At 43.4% G+C, this 24,051-nt stretch overlaps 2 protein-coding genes across 4 annotated transcripts in view; one reads left to right on the top strand and one right to left on the bottom strand.

The window, feature by feature from the left end:
- BZW2 (basic leucine zipper and W2 domains 2) overlaps nt 1–18,595 on the bottom strand; it is a 77,924-nt gene extending 59,329 nt beyond the window's left edge. Inside the window, exon 1 of one of the 2 annotated variants that reach the window (XM_034760561.1) lies at nt 18,479–18,595. The gene's annotated coding sequence lies outside the window, so the exon portion shown is untranslated. The remainder of the gene's footprint in view (nt 1–18,478) is intronic. The other variant, XM_034760559.1, reaches the window with a different exon arrangement.
- A 219-nt stretch (nt 18,596–18,814) lies between these two features.
- The window catches only part of ANKMY2 (ankyrin repeat and MYND domain containing 2), a 29,231-nt gene continuing 23,994 nt past the window's right edge, over nt 18,815–24,051 (top strand). The window contains exon 1 of one of the 2 annotated variants that reach the window (XM_034760555.1): nt 18,815–18,965. In XM_034760555.1, coding sequence (XP_034616446.1) covers nt 18,899–18,965 — 67 coding nt within the window. In that variant the 5' untranslated portion in view covers nt 18,815–18,898. The remainder of the gene's footprint in view (nt 18,966–24,051) is intronic. The other variant, XM_034760556.1, reaches the window with a different exon arrangement.

Genomic DNA, 24,051 nt, shown 5'->3' with positions numbered 1-24,051 from the left:
CTGCAGCTCCCATTGGCCACAGTTCCCAGCCAATGGGAGCTGCAGGGGCGGTGCTTGGTGCTGGGGCAGTGTGCAGAGCCCTCTGGCTGTCTCTATGCGTAGGAGCCGGAGGGAGAACATGCCGCTGCTTCTGGGAGCTGCGTGAAGTGGGGCAAGCCCTGGACCCCGCTCCACAGCTTAAAAGGTCTGAAGGGCCGGATGCGGCCCCCAGGCCGTAGTTTGCCCACCCCTGCTCTAGATATATCTAGATATAGGTCTTTTGTTGCAAAATGAAATAGCACTAGTTGCTTACATTCTTCTGAAAACTGTATGGGTTGAACTTGTGAAATTTACACTTTGCTGTCTCTTTAACCTATTTTGATCTAACATCACATGGTGAAAGGGGCAAAAACAAACAGTTGTAGCTGTTTAGTAGTCTTTATAATTAGATACTGACAGCTGTACTCAAATGCCCTCATTGCCTTGAGCCAGCTTATGGGAGCCCCAAATTAACAAACAGTGACAGGCTAAATGGTTCAGATAAAAGAAAAGCAACAGGCTTGAACCAAAAACACAATCTGAGGTTTTGGGTGGGGAAGAGGGAAAGAGGGAGAGGGGAAACCAAAATCAAGAATTAACTTTTAGTTTATCTAAAACCTTCATAGCCCTCTTCATTTTCTGCCAAGACTAGAAGCTGAAATATCTATAAGCCTCAGTTCTTGTAAGATATCAAGCTTGGAATGAAAACAGGAAATATTGGAAACCTATTTCCATACCACGTATTATTAAAAGGCATTATTTTAGTCTAATTATCTTAACAGAAGCTCTGAAGCATCAAAGATTCTCCAAACACCATTAATATGCCCAAGATCAAGTTATATGTAAGAGTTGGTCCATCGCAGTAAAAATTCACTATAATGACTACAGAAAGTGGTAAATCAATGCCAGGCATTGTCAAACGTGAGATACTACTTAAACTCTGCTGAGATTTTTGTCTATCTACACTGGGAATTTTAACAAAAAAGTTAAACCGCTTTGGTAGGTTACGACACTACGTATAGACAGCCTTCTGGTTCCAGCTGTGGCGCTCAACACCATGTTGCGTAGACTTGTGCTGAGCACATTTGATTGCTATAATGCTAAAAGAGCTGCTGGAGCACCATTAGTACTAGGGTTCTCACTGGCAGACATTAGCAAGAATTGGAATTCTTTCCCCAGTATAGACAAGACCTAGAAGGCATGAGTTACAGAGAAACAGAACCTCCCACCTATATTTTTAATTGGCCATCTTTAATCTACATGCGGAAGATCAGATACCATGACTAGGAGATTTCTGAGTCTCTATACTTCTGGGAAATGTACTAAATGTCTAATCTCTCACCACACCACAAAAAGTCAAAGCAGCATCTTTTTTTTGGTTCCAGGCTCAGAGTTTAAGAGCCAAACTACCAAGTAATGAGTTGCAGGACTCCAGTGGCACAAAGAATCACAGAATCATAGGACCGGAAGGGTCCTCGAGAGGTCTTTTAGTCCAGTCCCCTGCACTCAAGTATTATCTAGATCAGTGGTTCCCAAAGTTTTCAGGGTCACTCCCCCACTTACCCCATCTGCGCCTCGGAGCCAGGAGCGGGGCATGGACTGGGTATGGGGGGGGGGGTCAAGACTGGGGCCACAGTTGGGGCAGGGCAGGGGCCGGGAGTGGGGCTGGGGCCAGAGTTTCATCCATCGGGGCCAAGGCTGAGGGTGGGGCTGGGAATAGAGCTGCAGCTGGGCCACAGTTGGGGGCAGAGGCTAGGGATGGGGCCAGATGTAGGGCTTGGAGCTGGGGCCAGATGTAGGGCTGGGGGCGGAGTGGGGCTGAATGGTGCTCCCACCCCATCCTTCGTGGGAGTTGGCCCTGGCTCTGCTGTGCCCCCCCGCCCCAAGTTCCTCCAGTGCACCCCACAGTTTGGGGACCATCAATCTAGACCATCCCTGACAGGTGTTTCTCTGTCATTGGAGATTTTTAAGAGCAGGTTAGACAATTCACAACCTGCCTAGGCAATTTATTCTAGTGTTTAACTACCCTGACAAGATGATTTTCCGAACGTCCAACCTAAATTGTCCTTGCTGCAATTTAAGCCCATTGCTTCTTGTCCTATCCTCAGAGGCTAATGAGAACAATTTTTCTCCCTCCTCCTTGTAACAACCTTTTATGTACTTGAAAACTATTATGTCACTCCTCAGTCTTCACCAGACTAAATAACCCCAGTTTTTTCAATCTTTTCTCATAGGTCATGTTTTTTTTGCTCTTCTCTACACTTTCTCCAATTTGTCTACATCTTTCCTGAAATGTGGCACCCAGAACTAGACACAATACTCTAGTTGAGGCCTAATCAGTGTGCAGTAGATCAGAAGAATTATTTCTTGTGTCTTGCTTACAGCACTCCTGCTAATACATCCCACAATGATGTTTGCTTTTTTTTCAAGTGTTATACTGTTGACTCATATTTAGCTTGTGATTCACTATGATCCCCAGATCCCTTTCTGCAGTACTCCTTCCTAGGCAGTCATTTCCCATTTTGTATGTGTGCAACTGATTGTTCCTTCCTAAATGGAGTGCTTTGCATTTACCCTTATAGAATTTCATCCTATTTTCTTCAGACCATTTCTCCCATTTGTCCAGATCATTTTGAATTTTAATCCTATCTTCCAAAGCACTTGCAACCACTCCCAGCTTGGTATCATCCGCAAACTTTATAAGTGTACTCTCTATGCCATTATCTAAATCACTTAAGATATTGAACAGAACTGGACCCAGAACGGATCCCACTTGATCTACCCTTCCATCTAAACTGTGAACCATTGATAACTCTCTGGGAACGGTTTTCCAACCAATAATGCACTCACCTTAAAGTAGCTCCATCTAGGTTGTATTTCCTTAGTTTTGTTTCTGAGAAGGTCATGCAAGACAGCATCAAAAGTTTTACTAAAATCAAGATATAGCACATCTACCACTTCCCCACTATCCACAAGGCTTATTACACTGTCAAAGAAAGCGATCAGGCTGGTTTGACATGATTTGTTCTTGACAAATCCATGCTGTTACTGATCACCTTATTATCTTCTAGGTGTTTGCAAATTGATTGCTTACTTATTTGTTCCATTATCTTTCTAGGTACTGAAGTTAAGATGACTGGTCTGTAATTCTCCAGGTTGTCCTTATTCCCTTTTATAGATGGACAAATATAATGCCATTTTCCAGGCCTCTGAAATCTCTCCCGTCTTCCATGATTTTTTGATGATAATCACTAATTATGCCGATATTGCCTCACTGAGCTCCTTGAGTATTATAGGGTGTATTTCATCAGGCCCTGATGATTTGAAAACATCTAACTTGTCTAACTAATTTTTAACTTGTTCTATCCCTATTTTAGCCTCTGATCCCACCTCACTTTCACTGGCGTTCACTATGTTAGAAGAGCTGCCTTGAACAATCCTACTAGAGAAAACAAAACATGCCAGTAAACAGCACACAGCTGTTTGTGCTGTCTGGAAAAGTAGCAGTGATTCAGATTATGAACTAACAAAACCTGTAGGTGGAGAATTCATAAATCCCTTTCAGTAGTGATGAACACATTATCATAAGGAGATGCCAGGTTAGAGCGGATGTAGCTGGATGTGATGTAACTACAGTTTCTTGCCAATTTTTTGTCAAGCTTCACACTGTGATATTTAGCTGGTGTTCAGATTATTTTTTCCTTTATCTCCATAGGCATATCAGAGTTAATTAGTATAGTGTGTGAAGAGCAAAACCAAGGAACACCTTTTACGCAACTTGTATGCTCATCACAGTTGTCGCCAGGCAGCAACTGCTGCAATTACAGCTCTAAAACATTTTCTGTTATAAATATTTTCTTACACCCATAACTTTCTGAGAAATTCAGCTGGGGGGGTGGGGGTGGGGTGGGGGGGAGAGGGTTAAGCCTTTCCAGATTTGGTCTCTGTCTAAAAGGTGAAAGTTATTGCTAAGTCTGAGCTAGTTTCACTGCTGGCCAGTATTGTTGTAAAGAGTAGCAATGTCGCTCCCTACAGCCAAGAAGTTTCACTGGTGCTGGTTAGGAAAAAAGAGCAGCTAGAGATCTAATCCTCTGCTGCTTCTGAGCCAGGGGGTGGGGAGATGCAGGGATTGGGAGGGACTCCCCCTCTCCTATTTTATAGCCACCACCATCCTCTCCTCCCTGAATAGCATCACTCTTCTGGAGCAGCAAAGGGAAACTGCCAAGACCCTATCACTTTCACAGCCCTTTGGGGAGCAGAAACTGACCAGTATCCAGTTAATTTCAGGTTTTACAGTATTTCCAGAGTCATTCCCTGACCCCACCAAAAGAAAATATAGGTCTTACAAAAAAATGCCAGCTCAAGAACACTAGAGACTGGAGAGTTTTATTTATCCACAGCACAAATGCAGCAAGGGAACAGCACTGGAAGCCTCCACTTTTACCTTGGCGTTGTGCCTGTAATGGCCAGCACTAGGGATGCAGCATGTACTAAATGAAGGTCAGATTCTGATACCCTCACTCACACCCAGTAGCACCTTACTCCACAAGTAATTTAAATGGACTACTTATGGAATAAGATGATATTTAACCTGAGAGTACCAAAATCTAAATTAATTTAGATTATATTTAAATATAAAAGTGACCATTATTAATCCTGTGTTTCTCTGCTGGAAAGTTACCTCCCGTGTTATGAACGGATTTTGCTTATTACTTTATAGCACAGGGGTGGCCAACCTGTGCTCCAGAGCCACATGTGGCTCGTCAGAAGTTAATATGTAGCTCCTTGTATAGGCACCGAGTCCGGGGCTGGAGCTACAGGCACCAACTTTCCAGTGTAGCACGTGCTCACTGCTCAACCCCTGGCTCTGCTATAGGCCCTGCCCCCACTCCACCCCTTCCCGCCCCCTCCCCTGAGCCTGCCTTGCCCTTGCTCCTCCCCCTCTCCCTCCAAGCCTCCTGCATGCCACAAGACAGCTGATTGGGAAGCGTGGGGGAGCCGCTGATCGGCGGGACTGCTGGTGAGCAGGAGGCACTGGGACTGAGCTAATGGGGGACTGCTGACGTATTACTGTGGCTCTTTGGCAATGTACATTGGTAAATCCTGGCTCCTGCTCAGGCTCCGGTTGGCCACCCCAATGTAGCACGTACGACAACTAGATACCGAACTCTACTTTCATATTTGGAAGAGTGCCTCAGTTGCTACTGGATATCATGTTCAAGAATACATTAAGATAGTGTAGTAGCAGATTACAAAATATAGTAGGTACTAAATATAACTAGGTGGAAATTTTTCTTTATTATCAATGCCTGGTGGAAATAAAATGAAGGAGAGGGGAAAAGTGTATATCATCATGTATTAGCAGCTGACACTTGAAAAATTAAATATCAGTAATGGACTTTTTTTCAGGAACTGATTAGGAACAGATATAAGATCATTTTGTGAGGATTATGTACTACTAGAAACTTTTCATTTAGCATTCTTCTCGCAAGAGTTATGTGCTGCTAGAGGATGTCAAAACAATGTACATTTTGGGATACTACAGTATTTCTAAATAAGATACCTTAACTGAACGCCAATCAGGTACAAACTCACATTTGGCATGTCCTTCCAAAACAAATATCCCATGGGAGAAGAAGTGGATGAGAGGGGTTGGTATAATTAGGGGTCAAATTAGAAAAAAAAATTGAAAGTAAAGTATAGTACTCTTCCAAGCTTCACAGACAAAATTCATTCCACTTACACCAGAAGCCACTTAAGACATTTTGCAGATGTTCAAACTATGATTTTTCAAATGCATTGCTGTATTGTTTAGCCTTAAAAAATGTAAACAGACTTTATCTAGGAAACCATAATGGCTAGAGATTGAGAAAGAGAGAAAGTAAGATGAGATTCTGGTGAATAAGGCAGCAACATGAAAGAGGTACCAGTATGTTGTAATGCCACATCTTGGCCCAATCAAATTTAAACAAACTTCAGCAGAAGAGGTTGTAGCAGAGCTAATCTATAATGCAATTAGGGTAATTCTAATAAATAGGTTTCTCCCATGTCTTTTCTATTGTAGAAGTAATTTATTCAGGAATTTAAAAGGTTATCAGACACCTGCTAACAAAAGTACTACACCAGCTAGATACGAGACAGTATGAAAGACCTGGGTGACGAAAGGGAGCACCAGCAACCCCGCCAACCCCCACCCCCCCCCCCCCCCCCCCCCCCCACACCCCCAATTGGTGAAGGGAAGGGCATAGATTCCCACCAGGGTGCTGTCCTGAGACCCTGCTGAAGTGCTTCATCTTCTAGATGGCTAGATGTCGTCTCTGGCTAGTAGGGACCTGATGAGTTTGAAACTCCCCATCCCCATGCTGGAAGTTAGAAGGATCCATTTTCTCCCTCTGTCCTCTTTTCCCAATTCTTGAGTCTCCTGACTATTGGACAGAAGTGAGTACCGCTATTGTCAGCAACACCATACTGCTGGCTGGTATGAGAGAGTGGGGTCCTCTTCTATACTACCCATCTCTTCTGCTTTGTTAGGTCATCCTCCCCCAACAAATAGCTTTTAGTGCTTGCCTCTACTTATGCTAGCTTTCTCCAGAAGTAGCAGAGTGAATGACATTTTTTCCAGTGTCACTGCTGCAATTAATAGCACCAGTAAAACTTATCCGAGAGACTTCACAGTTTCACTTTTCTGATACTTAAAGTTCTAAGCACCAGCAAAGGCAGTGAGGCTTTTCCACTGACTCAGAAATACAGCATTGTAGTAGAGGAAATCCTATAGGTTGTCTTCAGAATGATAAAGGGCTAGATTTAAAAAAAAAATCAAGTGTAGATTCTTACAGAAAACAATGCCTCCAGCTGCCAGGAGAGTTCCCTACTTGTCATTATGTGGATTTTTCAAGCACTAACCATACAGCAAGAACTCTAGTGGCAAATGATACTCCTCTAAGGAAATCTGCCTTCCTGACTTCTCAGTGCAGCTCCTATCTGTCATGGAGAGAGAGAGGCATTTTGTTAAACTATCATTTATTCTGTATATATAGGTTTCTTACTTGACATAAGTGTGTTGCCTATGCTTTTACATGTTTATTTCATCAACTAAACACACATACAGGAAAGAGTTATTATTATTAACAGACAAGACATTCAATTTCTTTTACGCAGTGAAGGCCTCTGCTTTAATAAAAGCCAACTGCTGTAAGCAGCAATGCAAGTTTTAGAGGAGGATTCTCTCTTCTTTTGAGAAAATGTGCTAGATAAGGCAGACCACCAAGTTAATGTGTTGCTTTTTAACCTCAGGTTATTAAACCAGTTTTGGGAAACTGGAATTCTAATATTCCCTGGTTAAAAAGATACAGTGCAGGATGTAATTGGCAGTGATGTTGGATGTTATACATATGTAGAAACTAACTCAGATACTCCAAAAATGTCAGTTCATGTCAATTATGCTGTGAGCAATGTTCACTAGGAAAGAGAAACCCTACAACCAATTAATAACACTCCATATCTCATTACCAGTCTCCTAATCCCTGTGGCCATTTCTTCTCTCTCATGGTTGGTTAGTTACAATCCAGAAAAGATAGATATTTTCAGAGAGGCCAGTAACATTGGTGATATAGTTATTCCTAAAGTCCATGATATAATATAAACCAGTAAATATTCAGATGGACAGAGACCACTTTATCAGACATATGAAGTTTCTGTTTTTTAGGCAGTTATTGATGTAATTCTGCTCAAAACAATCAGATGATACATTTTGCACATGTATAGTACATTAATGTGACTGAAATTTCAGGTTGAGAAATAGTTTTATACTTTCAAGTCAAATAAAATAGCAGTGTAAACCTTAAGAGCTAGAAGCAGAGTGATTAGCATGTCCCTTCTCTAATTTGTATCTGCTTTTCTGTATTACTGACATGCAGTAACACTGCAATCAGATTAAAAACAAAGCCAACTGAGTTGTGGCATAGTGTACTGGATCACTTTAAAAAAAACTGTCCGGGTTCTCCAGAACTGTATGAACACATACATTTTAACTACCACTATTTCACCTAAACAAGACTGGAGCACAGTTACTTGATGTGGTGGCAAAAACGCCATAAACTTCAAAGGCTAAAACCTCGTCTACAGTAGAGTGCCCACCACATTAACACCAGCACAGCATCAGTGGGAAATCGTGGAGTAAAATTCCCTACCATAGTCTGCATTGTGAATTTAAAGATGACATCATACTGTTTCACTTCACTTATGGTACTGTGGGCCTGTTGATCACCCATATTGTTAAGAAATTCCATCCCTAGTAGAATGCCTTATTCTGTAAGAAATTACACTGTTACAATCTAAATTGAATGTCAGTATTGAATCCATTTATTTTTTAAAATTACTTGAAAATTTTCTATAGGAACAGTACGATATGGCAGCAGGTTTTCAGGAATGAAATCAGCAAAATAATGGGGCACTTAGATTGGTTTGTGGTTGTGTGTGTGGCTTGTTTTTTATTAGTATTTATTCAAATCCCAATACAAACTCTTTAGGTTGCATCTACTTGAAGTCTGTAATGACAGCAACTCATGTGTGCCAGTTGTTCCTATTTTTATTGCACATTCTTGCTACCATGAGTAATCAGTTAAATCCTACCATACACCCACTCTGTCATGCCAAAAATTATTCATAGTCAAAGGAATTTCAGCACAGTTAAAGGTGTGTGCCATTTTTCTCCCCACATCGATGCTGTTTATAACATTCAAATGTTGTCAAGATCTATCAACCAACAGTAAATTGCAGCCACTGGGTACAGAATGAGAGAGTCAAAAGGAACACAACAAAATGGAAATAAAACAGTGTTCCTGGGAAAATGTTAAATGTTGCAACTATGCTTCAATCAACTTGGACTACTTTGGTGTTTATCATCCCAAGACTGAAAAATGTATTAAGGCTAAATAAATAATCTGTCCAAACTCAAAAGACAGAAAATAAAACTGTCAGCTGGGGTTTTCACAAATGGGGGATGGAGATGGGACTAGACCGTTCATTTGAGAGTAATTCTCCGAAGATACCACCGAAGGGGGTGGGGGGAGAGAATTGTATAGTACCAGACAATTTCAAAGCCATGCATGGGTCATAGCTCATCACAAGGCAGTGAGAGAAAGAATAAGTCTTTTACTGACAATGTTGTCTCTCGCAACAGTGAGATGGGGAAGCGGATACTTGCACAGTTCCAGTGCTTCAGCTACCTGACTCCGCTAAAGAGGGGAGGAGGTTTGGTTCTAGAAAACTACTAAATAAAACACTGTATGTCACTAGAACACAGAACCTATGGGCAGGGTCCCATGCTACAGCAACAGAATTTGCCACATAATTGTTCTTCAGCATGAGCTTTTGCTTTTAAGTTAGATCTTATATTTAAGGTTGTGAAGAAAGCCTTCCCTCCCAAACGTGAACCAAAATGTAGTTTTTCCATGTGCACAGACTGAAAAAGTATTTGAGAAGTGTGAATCACTGAATTCATCTAAGTTGCATTATTTCTGAAGCCTAATTATGTCAGTCTAAAATGTCATGATTACTAGCTATGTCACTGCTAATCATTTTAGCAGATAATCAACTACTGTAATTATCTCTTAGTCCTAAACCACATCTCAATCCTTCTTGTGTGTGAAAAGACTTAATAGTCACCTACTCAGATGCTTAGATCTCCAGTTTACCCCCAACAATTTCTAGATAGCTACACATGTATAGGTATTAATTATCTATATAAAATCTGCAGCACACTGAAAATTAAAAAAATTAGGGACAGAGTAAGAGAAATGAATGATACAATCATTAACAGTAAAACAGTCAGTCAATTTTATATTAATTTCAGTAAATATCTTCATTTTTTAGTTTACCTGAATCATTCATACAATGTCCAGTCTGCCATATTGGAAAGCTAAAGAAATCCTGTTCCACTTACCGCCTGATACGCTGGGCTTTGACTATAAACATGAAGTCACCAATAACCCTCTCCCACCCACCTGCAGAGGTCAAGAACTGTGTAGGTAGGGCTACCAATTTCTCCCGCTTTCCCCTTGTCTCCTCTGAACAGATTATGTATTTGATATTGTCTATTTGCCATGTTCCTGGAGTTTACCTTTACTGTCAACTAGAACAACCACTAAGTATAAACCCCACTAATCTGTCTCTACATCTTTCCCATTTTTCTAAAGGTTTTGCTGCATGACATCTCTGTTCCTAAGGTTTTCACTGCATGACTTTCCCAACCCTAATTCTTTCTTCTGGCTAGGGCTAATTCACCCTCTTTTATAGCCTGGTCGGAGCTAGCAAGATCCATCTGCCAGCACGACTCATCACTTAATTATAATGCACCTTTATGCAAGACTCAACTATCTGACATCAGGATTACTCAGTTCAGGAGACCTACATTCCAATTCATAGACCTAAAGTAGATCATCCTGTTACAATGAATTTAAAGATGTTCACTGTGTGAAAGTCCTTTTTAAAAAGAATTTCCAACTTCCAAAGCTCTATGAAGCATAGAAACAAATGGTTGCCTATAAGCGAGATTTCTATCGTGTGGTAAGAATCACTACCAATTTATTTTTCCTGGCAGAGCTTTCCTGTGTTCTTGGGAACTAAAAATCAACAGAAGAGTAATACAGTATGTAAAAACTTTCACCAAGAGCTTCCTATGTAACATATAAATAAAAGTTACTATATGAGAAAAGCATATTGCATATGCTCTGCTGGATTGGGAACAAATTGAACAAGAGAAATTTGAAACATTGTATACCTACAAATGACCAGTTTTCTCGTACATCTCATCTAGCTAGCCTATCACCTAATTATGTTTAGGGTATGGTACAACAAACTTAGCAGTGTCCTTAGACATCACAGAACTGGAATATAGTCCACAAGCACTCCAGGGAGAACCAATAGAAGTTGACAAATGAAAACAGTTTTTCTTTCTTTGTCAATGTGGCACTATTACTGGATATTTCAGTTGCCTTTGGATGGATAATCAGTATTTCCAGAATAATGAAAAACAACTGTCACAAATTGGGGAAGAAATCATATTCTTCAGTGATCACTTAAGCATTCAAGCAAATTGTATCTACCCAAGCCCACATTTAAAATATTCGCCCACATCAACCCTGAGATGAAATATATGGTATCTCTGACATCTCAGAATGGAACTGTTTTCATTTGTAGGCTCTAACAGTGATACACACATAGATGACAGTTTATTGCCTTCAGTGCAGCATAAATAAGGGCCCTTAAATCTGAGCAAGCAGAATGAAAATTCTATGAACAAGCTGAGAAATCATCAAAAATAAAGAGGCAAACTGAGCTTGATAATCACTCAGTGCACAAAGCAATCCTAAATAGTCATTTATAAGGTGGATAGAAAGCTGGCTAGATCATCTGGCTCAATGGCTAGTGATCAACAGCTCAGTGTCTAGCTGGCAGCTGGTATCAAGCAGAGCGCCCCAGGGGTCTGTTCTGGGGCCGGTTTTGTTCATCTTCATTAATAATCTGGATGACGGGATGGATTGCCCCTCAGCAAGTTCATGGATGACACTAAACTGGGGGGAGTGGTAGATAAACTGAAGGGTAGGGATAGGGTCCTGATTGACCTAGACAAATTGGAGGATTGGGCTAAAAGAAATCTAATGAGGTTCAACAAGGACAAGTGGAGAGTCCTGCACTTAGGATGGAAGAATTCCATGCACTGCTACAGGCTGGGGACCGACTGGCTAAGCGGCCGTTCTGCAGAAAAGGACCTGGGGATCACAATGGACGAGAAGCTGGATAGGAGTCAATATTTTGCCCTTGTTGCCAAGAAGGCTAATTGCATATTGGGCTGCATTAGTAAGAGCATTGCCAGCAGATCGAGAGAAGTGATTATTCTCCTCTATTTGGCATTGGTGAGGCCACATCTGGAGTACTGTGTCCAGTTTTGGGCCCCCCCACTAGAGAAAGGATGTGGACAAATTGGAGAGAGTCCAACGGAGGACAACGAAAATGATTAGAGGGCTAGGGCACATGACCTATGAGGAGAGGCTGAGGGAACTGGGCTTATTTAGTCTGCAGAAGAGAAGAGTGAGGGGAGATTTGATAGCAGCCTTCAATTACCTGAAGCGGGGTTCCCAGGTTGTTCTCAGTGGTGGCAGATGACAAAACAAGGAGCATTGGTCTCAAGTTTCAGAGGCGGAGGTCTAGGTTGGCTCTTAGGAAAAACTATTTCACAAGGAGGGTGGTGAAGCACTGGAATGGGTTACCTGGGGAAGTGGTGGAATCTCCATCCTTAGAGGTTTTTCAGGCCTGGCTTGATGAAGCCCTGGCTGGCATGATTTAGTTGGGGTTGGTCCTGCTTTGAGAAGGGGGTTGGACTAGATGACCTCCTGAGGTCTCTTCCAACCTTAATCTATGATTTAGGACCTAATCAAGAAAAATAAACAGTTACTTACCTGTACAGTAATAGCTGTTCTTTGAGATGGGTTGTACACCTATACATTCCACTTTAGATGTATGTGCACCCAATTCACTCCACTCAGAGACTTTTCCCAGTTGGCAATGCATGTGCCCCCTTTTTCCTCATGAGACAAACCAAAAGCATATTTAGCTTGTGATCCACTATGACCCCCAGATCCCTTTCTGCAGTATATGCATGCAGAGAGCTATGTAGGTATATGCTAAGGTTCTGGTATGTCTGTACTCTGCGCGCTTAAGCAGTCCCTCACCTGTTTACCTGCTATTTATATTTGTGCTAATCAGGCGTGCAGTCACTGTACAATATATGCCACTATAAGCATAGACATAGCCTTAGACCTGGATGAGAACAGATTTCTAATGACAAGAATGCTGTTCTAGATATGGGACTTCACTCTTTCTCAAACCAGCTAATCAACCAGGTAGGGAAAAATTTGAATTCCTAGACAGCACAGATGTCCCACCACCACCATTTTGTGAATATCCTTGAGGATGAGGCGAGACTGAAGGGCAGGACTGTACACTAGTAGTGCATACCATTTATTATGAATCAAAGAAGCTTTCACTAGCCAGATGAATTGCCATGTGAAAGTACGTGTCCTGCAGGTCGAGGGCAGAATATCCAGTCTCCATGGAAGGGATAATAAAAGCAAGGGTTACCATCCTGAACTTGATTTTTTTGATAAAGCCATTCAGCATTCTTAAGTCCAGAATGGGCCAAAGATCATTTCTTTCTGCGAATCAGGTAGCAGGCAGAGAAATCTTTCCCCCTGTGTTGGTAAGGAACTTCCTCTATTGCTCCCAATGCTAACAAAAGAATGGGACTTCTTGATGTCAAAACAATCTCATGAGACAGGTCCCTGGAAAGGGACAGGGAGGAACGTAAATGTGCATCCCTACTTTACTATGCTGAGCACCCAATTTGTTCAATGTAATCTCTGTCCACACTAAGGGTATGTCTTCACTAGCAACGTTAAAGTCCTGCCGCAGCAGCGCTTTAACATGGCTGTGTAGTCCCGGCACCAGCGCTGGATGAGTCTCATCTGTCCCATGAAACGAAATCCACATTCTTCTAGTCAAATTCCGCTTGATACAGTACCTCAAACTCGTACGGCGGCAGTGAGAGGTATCAGCATATAATCCGCGGGTTATGGTCTTTCATGACACTCAGTTACTGGAGGTGTGCCTGATCCATCATGAGATGGAATGGCTGTCCCCATAAATAATAGCAAAGTGCTTCAATGGCCCATTTTACTGCCAAGGCCTCCTTTTCTATCACTGAGTATGCCACTTCCCAGGACACAATTTCCAGCTGAGGTGAAGGATTGGGTGTTCTCCTCCCTTCACCTCTTGGGACAACATGGCCCCCAGACTGATATTGGAGGCATCCGTCTGCAAGATGAAAGGTTTCAAAAAAATCGGGGTGGAAAAAGATGGGTTCCCGACACAGTTGATCTTTTCACTGGACGTTCTGGGGGGCTGCATCTTTCACCAGGTCCATCAGCAGAGCCACAATCATGGTGATATTAGAGATAAACCACCTATGACAGCCTGCCAGTCCAAGGAAGCACTGTACCTATACTTCATGGTAGGTTCAGAGTTTTTCTACCAATGGCCACAGGCACACACACACCCCTCCACTGTATATCCCAGGTACATCACCTTTTGATTAGGTAGGTGGCATTTGGTGAGGTTAGCTGTAAGTCCAGCACTTCTGAGAGCCCGCAAAAACCACTGCAACATGTTTTAAATGTTTATTCCAGGACTTGCTAGAGATGACGATGCCATAGTTGTATGCAGCTGCATACTGACCATGAGGCCAAAACACTTTGTCCATAAGCCTTTGGAAGGTGGCTGCCATGCCACGCAGGTCAAACGGCATTATCTTAAATTGGTACAGGCCAAACAACATCTAAAAGGGTATGTTTTCGCAGGACTCTGGAGTCAAGGGGATATGCCAATAACCCCTGGGTAGGTCAAGGGTGGTGACATACTTGGCAGCCCCTAACCTCTTGAACAATTCATCATTAGGTGTCAACCTGGACACCATGCTGACCTTCCAGAAGTCTATGCAGAAACTGGTCGACCCATCACATTTAGTTATCAACACTATAGGGCTTCACCACTCACTGTCTGACTCTTCAACCACCCCAAGACCTATCACAGCTTGCAGTTCCTTCTATACCATTTCCCAAATGCACCTTGGCAATGACCAAAAGTTCTCTCATCCTTTTCCCCCGTTTCGGTCTCTATGTGATGGAACACCAGGTGAGTCTGTCGTAGAACTGCAGAAAAGAGTGGGTGAGTTTCTGGATCTCCTGCCTTAGCTCCGTCTATAGGAACTCCCAGATAAAATTGCCTTGTTGTATGCCTGTGTTTGCCCATTGGCTAGATTTTCGCATACTCCTCTAAAGGTCTTTAACTTCTCTCTCAGCCACAGCACATACTGTACCGAGTTTGTGACCTTGGAACTTAGTTCCTTCCACATCTCCCCAAGGAGGTCTACTACTCTCCTCACCTGTCTCCATTATAATAATTTGAATGGGGAGAATCCATTTTGATACCTGAGGAACTTTGGGGATGGCAAAAGGAGTGATGGAAGTAATTGGTTCCAATTGGAAAGTTCGAAGGCCACTAACTTCTGCATACTTTTCAAGGTCTTATTAAATCTCTCTACCAGCCAGTTAGATTCAGGGTGGCACCCTGACCTCCTTAAAGCTTTTATCCTCAATACTCTACTTGGTTCTTTTATAAGTTGGGACAAAGTTGGTGCCCTGATCGGTTATTAGCTCCTGAAGGATCCCCACCTGGTTGAACATTTTCATGAGCTCCAGGGTAGTTGCCTTCATGGAGCAGAGTGGAATTGCCTCAGAGTACCTTGTAGCATAGACTAATATGGCTAGTATGTGCTGGAATCCAGGTGCATTCTTTTCCAATGGGCCCACCAGGTCCAACAGGGTCCCTTCCTCGGGGAGGGGTATCAGCGGGGCCCAGGGTACTTTCCCTTGATTTGTCCACTGGCATTCCAGACAGGAGACGCAGTACTTTCATACCAGCCAATAGAAACAAAGTATCACTTGGTTAGGAGTTTTTTCCCCCCCCAACCAATGTGCCCCTCACAGGGTAGGGCATGTGCCAGGTGTAGTATTTCCTTGGGGTACTTTTTTGGGACAAGCAGTTGCACTTTAACCTTCCCCATCTGATGGGCCTTCTCTGCTCTATATATTCTCTCTCACTTCTAGCTTGAAGTATGGCCATTGTTTCAGGAATTGAGGTTTCAGCAACTCACCGTTGACCCAGGTGACCTATTCGCAGGCACTTTCCAACTTTGGGGTCATTTCTTTGTTTTTCAACAAAACACAGATTGTCAAAAAACATGTCAGTCATTGGCAGCTCACTTAATTCTTCCTATTGTCCCCTCTGGGGAAAGTCCATGCCACGCCACTCAAGGCAACATCCATGGAGGCTGCCGTTCATTCTCCTGGGAACTCCTTCTCACCTATGCTTGCTGTGGCTTATGGCTCTGCTCTCTCCCCATCTCTGGTGTTGGTAGCAGTCCCTCCCAGAGGTTCCCTGATCTCAGACCTCATCTGGTACCTACAAAACCTCCAATCTTGCCTGATTATCACCACCCTGCGTAGGGAGTATGCCCAGCAGCTGCTGAAAGGCAGGGCCTTCTTGAGCCAGTACCGTTCCAACACTCCTTGTACCTTAGTGTGGGCTCTGGAAACCCCATGTCAGAGCTTCTCAAAATTAAAAAGTCACAAATCCTTTTTAATGGAAAGTGATAAGCAACCTCAACACAGGGGTCACTACCAGCCCTCCCTCACTTGTCAATCTATTTAGTTAGAGAACATTTAAAAAGCAGCTAAAGTTTTTTGTTTAAATTTTGAATGGAAGAGACAATGGCAAAGCATGGCAATCCAAACAGTCCCAGTAATTAAAAACTAGTGGACAGAAGAGAAGTAATCTGGAATGTATGGGTGCAATAAAACAGAATTCACAAGCAGTTGTATATTTATTATAACAACAGCAACAAAACAAGACATACGTTATACATCTATGGACTTCATTGATTTTTGAAACTTTAATTATGTTAGAAAATGGCAAACGATGCATTTCTTATTACTAGACGACAATTTTAATTCATGATTTGTGTCAAGCTGCATTTGGATTGAAATTGGAATTCAATTAAATACTGCATGTACAGAAGCAGCATTTTTAAATTGTTTTTATAGTTAAATAAAACTAATTCCGTCTTAAAATCAGGCACAATTTTCTAAACAGTGAGAATTAAATGTGCTGTATACACAAGGGAAAAAAAGTTTAACATGTTTTGTATCTAAAACTAGCTGATTTATTAAACAACAGAAAGTATTATCTGTAGTTAATGGATTGAACTGAACGTTTCTGGTCACCACAACCTTCAAGATTTTAGAATTACAAATCTCATCCTCTCACAACTTATTTTAATCATACTGGAAGAGGAAAACAAGCTTTGTAGCTTTTTCAACTCTCAGTTTCTCAACTTTGAATGAATTAGTTATTGAACTGAATTAGCTAAATAAACTGAAATGAAGATAATCTCTGTACACCTGCAGAAGAGGATACTATTGTCTACAGCTGGTTTAGCATTTCAAGACACTCTAGCCAGGTGCTTAGCCAATGACTTCCATCAGCACAGTAGACTGACGTTCTTTAAAGTGTTAACAGCAAACATATACTGCCTGAATATTTTTTAATTTAAATTTAAATGATTTTAATAGATTATAATAAATTTGGGCTTTAACCTAGGTTGTCAGTTTCAAATTTAATTTTAAATATATTCTAAAAAATTGATTTTACTGTTTTTTAAAATCCACCCTAACTGAATTACTAATGGGGGTAGGGGAAAGCAGAAACAAGAAGTGTACAGGTCTTATAAAGCAGAAAAACAACAGAATGGCACAAACCTATATTTTCCCTTTACAAATCCTTTAATCCATGTCACATCTATTAGGTAGTACAGGATATGGTAGATTAAAATTCCAGTTGACAATTTATCTTGAACGGACTCTGTTGTATTTCATGGATCTGTTAGTTTTACATTGGGACTTTAATCCATTCTCTTATAACTGCAATGCCATTTCCTTTTGATGGATGAGTATAAAATAGATATAAAAAGTATAAATGCATATTTAGTAAAATTTCCAACTGCATATTTTCACAAGTCTTGAACCTTGAGTCTTGATGGAAAAAAAACCATCTACTTGAAAGGTAATTAACTCTGTGAGCATAAAAATAAAATAGAAGTGGACATAATTAAACAAACCCCAAAGGTGTTTCTGACCCACAAGTCAGCAGACACCTGCAACCACAATTTGTTACTTGCAATCCTGAAAAATAACCTCAGCAGTCTTTTTTTAAATCACATGGTGATATATTTAAAATAATACCACAAGGGTCAGACCTCACTGCCCATAATTCATGCAGGAGGCATATTTTAAAACACAACCAAGCTGAGAAATCCAACTACCCATTGGGTGGGGGTGGTCGTTATAATGCAAAGGTTGCGATCCCCTGAACTCCCAGGGTGGTAGTGGGCATCCCTGTTTGAAACTGCAGCGTACCCAGCAGCCGACCCACTGCTCCACACAAACTCTTATTTTTGTTATGCTACACAACTAAGCAGCCACCTGCTTCATCACAGCCCGTGAAACGAGGGGCAACGCAGGGCTGAGCCATTCGTTTCCACCTCCCTGCAGGGCTGCCGTGCCCGGAGAGCTCCCACAACCACCCCACGCAATAACCCACCCCAGCTCCAGAGGGGCCAGGCGGCTCGGTGCCCGGCTGATGCCCAAGACAATTTGCGGAGGAGCGTGTCCAGGATGGAGGCGCACACGCGCACCCCCAGCCAAACTCCCTCTCGCTTCCCCCGCCCCCCGGGGATCTCCCACCTCCCTTCACGCTTCTCCCCGCCAGAGAGTCCCGCCACCCTTACCTCTGGGGGCTGCCCGGCCGCAGGAGCACAAGCCGGCACGCAGCAGCCACACACAATGAAGCGGCGAAGGACAGCGCCGCAGAGATACATTAGCGCCCCAGCTGTTCTCCCCCTCCCCTGGGCCATACCATCAGTCCACTAACGGGGGGGGGGGAATTGGAATGGGGACGACAGGACCCCCCCCCCCGAGCGCGGGGGCCTTGGCCCTCCCCCGCGCAGAAGGCAGCGTGGCCGGCCCTTTGTGTTCGGAAATCAAACCTCCGTGGGCCGTGAGGGGCGGCCCCCGCATCTGCCCCCCGCCGCCAGAGGCGGAATGGTTGAGCCCCCGCCGGGGCGGGAACTGCTCCGAGGGGTGGGGAGTAGCGGGCATGCGGGGGCGCTGCCGGGTCTGGCCCCGCCGCGAGGCGCGGACGAGGCGCCATGGCTCCCCCCAGGAGAGGTGAGCTGAGCCCGGCGGAGAAGGAGCTGCTGGCGGTGATTGCCCGAGGTGAGGCTGCCCCTGCCCGTGGGGCGGGAGAGGCTTTAGCTGCTGAGCGCGGGCTCCCGCCCGGCCCGGCGCTTGGACTGAGGCGGCTAGAGCCGGGGCGGGGGTTCCCGCACTAAAGGCCGGGAGTAGCCGGGCAGCCCCGCGCCCTCCGGCGCCTGGGGACCGCCGCGGAGCCCGGGGCCGCTCGGCCCCGCGTTCCCTGCCTGGGGGCGGGGTGAGCGTTACTGCGCGTTGGCCGCTGGGCTGGTGGTTCGCTCGCTGTGTGTTACGGGGCCCCGGGCGCTGCCCCGGGGTGACTCTGGTTGGCCGGGGAGAGCCGGGCACGGATAGTGCCGCTCTGATGCTTAGGTCTCTCGCCGCGCAGAGACTAACACTAGAAAGGGGAATGTTTGTTTCCGCTTCCAGGGTCACTCTCGCTGCTGCAGCCCAGCTGCTCGCGGGGGCGGAGTAAACCCCATTGGCGCAGCGGCTCCTGCAGGAAACCCCAGCGATAGACCGGGCTCCTGACCGCTTGTTCCCAGGCAGGCTGGGATCTGGGTCCGTTTCTCCCCCCACAAAAGGCACTGGGGGTTGAAACTCTAACCGCCTGCGTCCTGAAGGGCCGGGAGCTGCAGACTTTCCTGCCTCTCCTTCTCTGCCCCAGGATGCAAACTCAACAGATGTGGGTCACTGCAGCCCTATTTCCATGGCAAGCTCTCTGCTTGAGCAAACAGAAGAATCTAATCAGTTTTCCCAGGGAACCAGCTGCCCTCTTCCCTGTTACTTTCCTTCTTGCTCGGTTTCCTCATACCCAGAGCCAGATTTAGGGGCAGGCGACTGCCCGGGGTGCCAGGCTTGGGGGATGCTGGGCTTGGGGTGCTGCTTTTTCTTGTTAGTGACAGCAGGGAAAATAGAATGTTTGAAGTAACATGTTTCAGATGTTCTGTATGTGGATTTATTTTTCACTAGCCTAGACCTTTCTAGAATCTCCTAGAACCTTCCAGGCTTTCTGAGAACTACATTTTCCTCGAACATCCTATAGTTTGTTAGCCATGCCCTCGCAGGTATGTAAGGGACAGGGTGTTGCTAGTCAATCAGTGAGATATAAGACTGAATCAAAGTGAAGTGAGAGCCCAGCTGCGATATTGTGAACCTTGTTCTGTTGTGTAATTGTGAAAGTGTACTTGTGTTTTAAGACTTGAGAGTGTAAATAATGACTAATAAAGGACATATTTAATGAGACACCAAAGATATCTATCAAACCCCTATCTACACAGCAATATACAATAAATACCATTACTTTTTTGCCATGCTTAACATGTAATGTTTGATGACGTTCTAAGATTGCAGAACGTAGACTTTTGCACTCCCTAATACTGTCTGTTTTCCATGTAGAAAATAAAAGATGCCCCCAAAGAAGCCTTCAGGAGCTCAATGTAGGAAGTAAAAAGCTCAATTGCAGTCTAGTTTGCAGCAAGGGGCAAATTTGATGGGAAAATATCTGAAACAGAACAACATAGACCGGACTTTAGGCCAGTAGTGATCGTCCCAGTTTAGAAGAAATTGAGCAAAGCATAAATGATGGAAGTCCTATTACTAAGGAATTATTAGATTTATCTCAAGATAAGGAATGGAAATGTGAGGAAAGTGGTGGAGAATCATCCAGGTTTCCTGGCCATGTACAGGAGAGTGATGATAAAGAAGAATGTGGCTCATATGAAAAGGAGAGAAATTATAAAGAAGAATTAGGCTTGCATGATGACAGAAACAGCCGTGAGAAAAATTGCACACCACAGATCAATACATCAGAGCCTGCTTTATGACTGGCGATCCTAAATTCTACTGATATTGATCATGCCAGCAAAATCGAGGATATGACGTTTCCAGTAAATGAGCAGAACAGTTCTCAAAGTCACACTGCGAAAAAGTGCTTGGTAATGGTGAGAAACTGAATTGGCATTGATTAGTTTAATTGAAATTAACTGATAATGTGTTTTGGTTTTGTTGCAAAATATTTGACAAGAATGCCAAATTGCTGTTTGTGCTTTCTGGGTAAAGTTACTGGCATAATTTAGCTGATGCTCTGAAGCAACCCCACCATCTTATGGCCTACTCCAAAAGGATGGAGGTCAAGTCCAGGCTCAAGCTGAATAAATGCACAGATGCAGAAACCCAGCACTGGAAGAACTGATCTCAATTATCCTCTTCCTTGCAAACAAATAATTAGTCACAGTGAAAAGTTGTCATTTACAGTAAGATTAGTTGACAAGGATGTCTGTATCCAAATAAACACTTGATCTGTTTCCGGTCTGTGGATGCCTCCACTGGAAAAGGCCTAAAAGAACTGTTTATGAACATTTTCTTAGAATCATAGAATATCAGGGTTGGAAGGGACCTCAGGAGGTCATCTAGTCCAACCCGCTGCTCAAAGCAGGACCAATCCCCAGACCCCTAAATGGTCCCCTCAAGGATTGAACTCTCAACCCTGGGTTTAGCAGGCTAATACTCAAACCTCTGAGCTATTTTGAATGAGAATAAAATAAAGCTTCAGGATTGCCGTGGCCAAGGCTATGACAGTGGCATGAACATGAAGGTAAGAAATAGTGGCATCCAGGCAAGGATTCTTGCACTGAATCCAAGAGACTTCTTCGTTCCTTGTGGTTGTCATTCCCTCGATCTGGTTGTGTCAGATGCAGTGTCATCTTCTTTAGATTCAGTATCTCTCTTCCGAGTACTGCAAAGGATATATGTCCTGTTCAGCATCAACTATCAGGTGGAAAATCCTCATGAACAGTGTTACAAATCTGACTGGGAAGCCTCTAAGTGACAGTTGCTGGGATAGCTGCATTGACAGCATAAGGCCAGTGAGGTACCAAGTGACTGAGATTTACAACACCCTGATGGAACTGGTACAGTCAAGTAAAGTCAAGGCTGGAATCTGACATGAGGCACAAAGCCTGGCAAAACCAGTTCACTGACTTCAAATTTCTGGTCTCAAATGTGGTTGGGCACAATATTCTGTTCCAAGTAAATGTTGTAAGCAAGGACAGTCAATGGACATTGCGACCACCGCTACTACTTTGATGAGAAGCTGTCTTGAGTTCGTTGTGGCCTGCAAAGACAACAGATTTTAAGGTGCTATCACTGCTAAAGAAATGGTGGAAAACTTAGGAGTTGAGCCTGTATTCACCGGAAGACAAGACTGTTTGGTTACAAAGGCAGAGATGACGCAATGGCAAGCTCAGAAGAAAAATTCGAGGGAGTTTTTTTTGTTGTCACTGCTCGAGTGTCCATCAAAGAAAGGTTTGGATAAATAAAGCACCACGAAAAGACCTGGGTTTTTTTTTGTATGACCTTAGTAAGCTGCTGGAGGATAGGAAATCACTTTTGAACAATTGTATAGACGCTGACATGGGAATGTTTGGACGTCGCTGATAAAGACCTCTACATTGAATTGGACAACGTCATCACATTTTGCGACACAGGAAGCACTCTCCACCCCAGGTTCTCAATTCATTTATGATGCAGAGCTGAAGGACACTTTTCCTAATGTGTGGCTAGCTTTGAGGATTCTGCTTATGCTGCCAGTCACAGTCGCAAGTGGAGCACAGCTTTTCGAAGCTAAGGTTCATTAAAACATATCTTTGATCGAAGATGGCTGATGAAAGACTGACATCACTTGCTACTTTATTGCTTGAGAATGCCATTGGCCAGTCTTTGGATCTCTCTGACACGGTGCTTCAGTTTGTGAGGGCAAAGGCAAGAAAAGTGACCTTTTGAACTAAAGGACTAGGGTTAACATTCTAAGGCTGTCACCTACTGTAACACTATTTAATACTGGGCCACCCAATGTTGGTGCACAGTTCAATTTCTTGATGTTAGTACATTTCAGTTATTTTTAAAATTAAATAGCTTCTATAAGCTTAGAGGAAACAAATTTTTGTTCGCTTTTATATGGCAGGAATACAGATTTACATATGCTAGCTTGCACATTTCCGCTTACACGACAGGGATAAAGCATGCATGCAAATCATCCATCAAAGTCATGAAATGAGCTACAAATGCAATAAAAAATAAGGTATTCAAAAGTTTAACAAATGGAGGGGGAATGCCATCTGGTCTGGGACCGACTCTGTTCACACCCTACTGCTCACAGGGATCCATGTGGGCGAACAGCTTTTTATATCTGTTGGAGGTGACACAATGCTCACACAATGCTGGCTCCTTTCCCTCTTGTCCTAGCTCTACATGGGGGAACACATATAATTCAGGTTCTGAATCAGTCCTGCCCCAGATTTAGAGAGGATTTATTATGTTGTGTAGTTGGTAGGTATAGGGATGTCTCGCTGCAAATTTTTACACTTACACACACATACCCTCCTATTGTACGCATTGCACTAGCATGTTCCCTGGCTAATATCTAAACAGCTAATGGCTTCTTTGTAGTGTGTTTCAGTGTGTTAAATTCTCAAAAACACTTCCCATCAAATAATAGGATTGCTGGGCCCTTAATATTTTTCATCTGTTACTATCCTGGCCAAGGAAAATGACATCACTTTTCACGCTGATCTGTGGCCATACAGGATCTAAAATGTAGTTTCCTGAATCTATATATATGAACATGACCTGAGGATGAGCCTGTTCAACACATTGCTGATGTCTGCTTCCTTATTTAGTTCCAGATGCTGATCACTTGCTATTCATAAACAGCAAGTGGAACAGGGGACTTAGGTTTTTGTTTGCCTGTTTGTTCTGCAGAGGGAGGGGGACCATCTTGAAATATAGTAATTTTTTTTTAATCTGCTCTTGACTTTTTAAAAGCCTGAACAGGGAATTATAATGTTTTTCTTTGGCCTATTAGCATATGAAAGACCCACAAAAATAGAGGAAACTGATTTTACAAGGGAAACGGGGAAACTGACAGTGCAGTCAAATGCACAAAGTAACCCTACTGAGTGTGGTGGGAGGGGAAAGGAAATAGACTTTTTTCCTTCTAATTTCTGTCAGTTACAGTAATCTTCAGAGCAGGCCTGCACAACTTGTAAAGCGGCGAGGGCCATATTACTCCAAAGAAAACAGCTGAGGGCTGAAACCCCCCGGCCCCGCA

This window comes from Trachemys scripta, chromosome 2 (assembly GCF_013100865.1).
Source record: "Trachemys scripta elegans isolate TJP31775 chromosome 2, CAS_Tse_1.0, whole genome shotgun sequence".
Lineage (NCBI taxonomy): Eukaryota > Metazoa > Chordata > Testudines > Emydidae > Trachemys > Trachemys scripta.
This window is presented reverse-complemented; position numbering and strand designations above follow the sequence as displayed.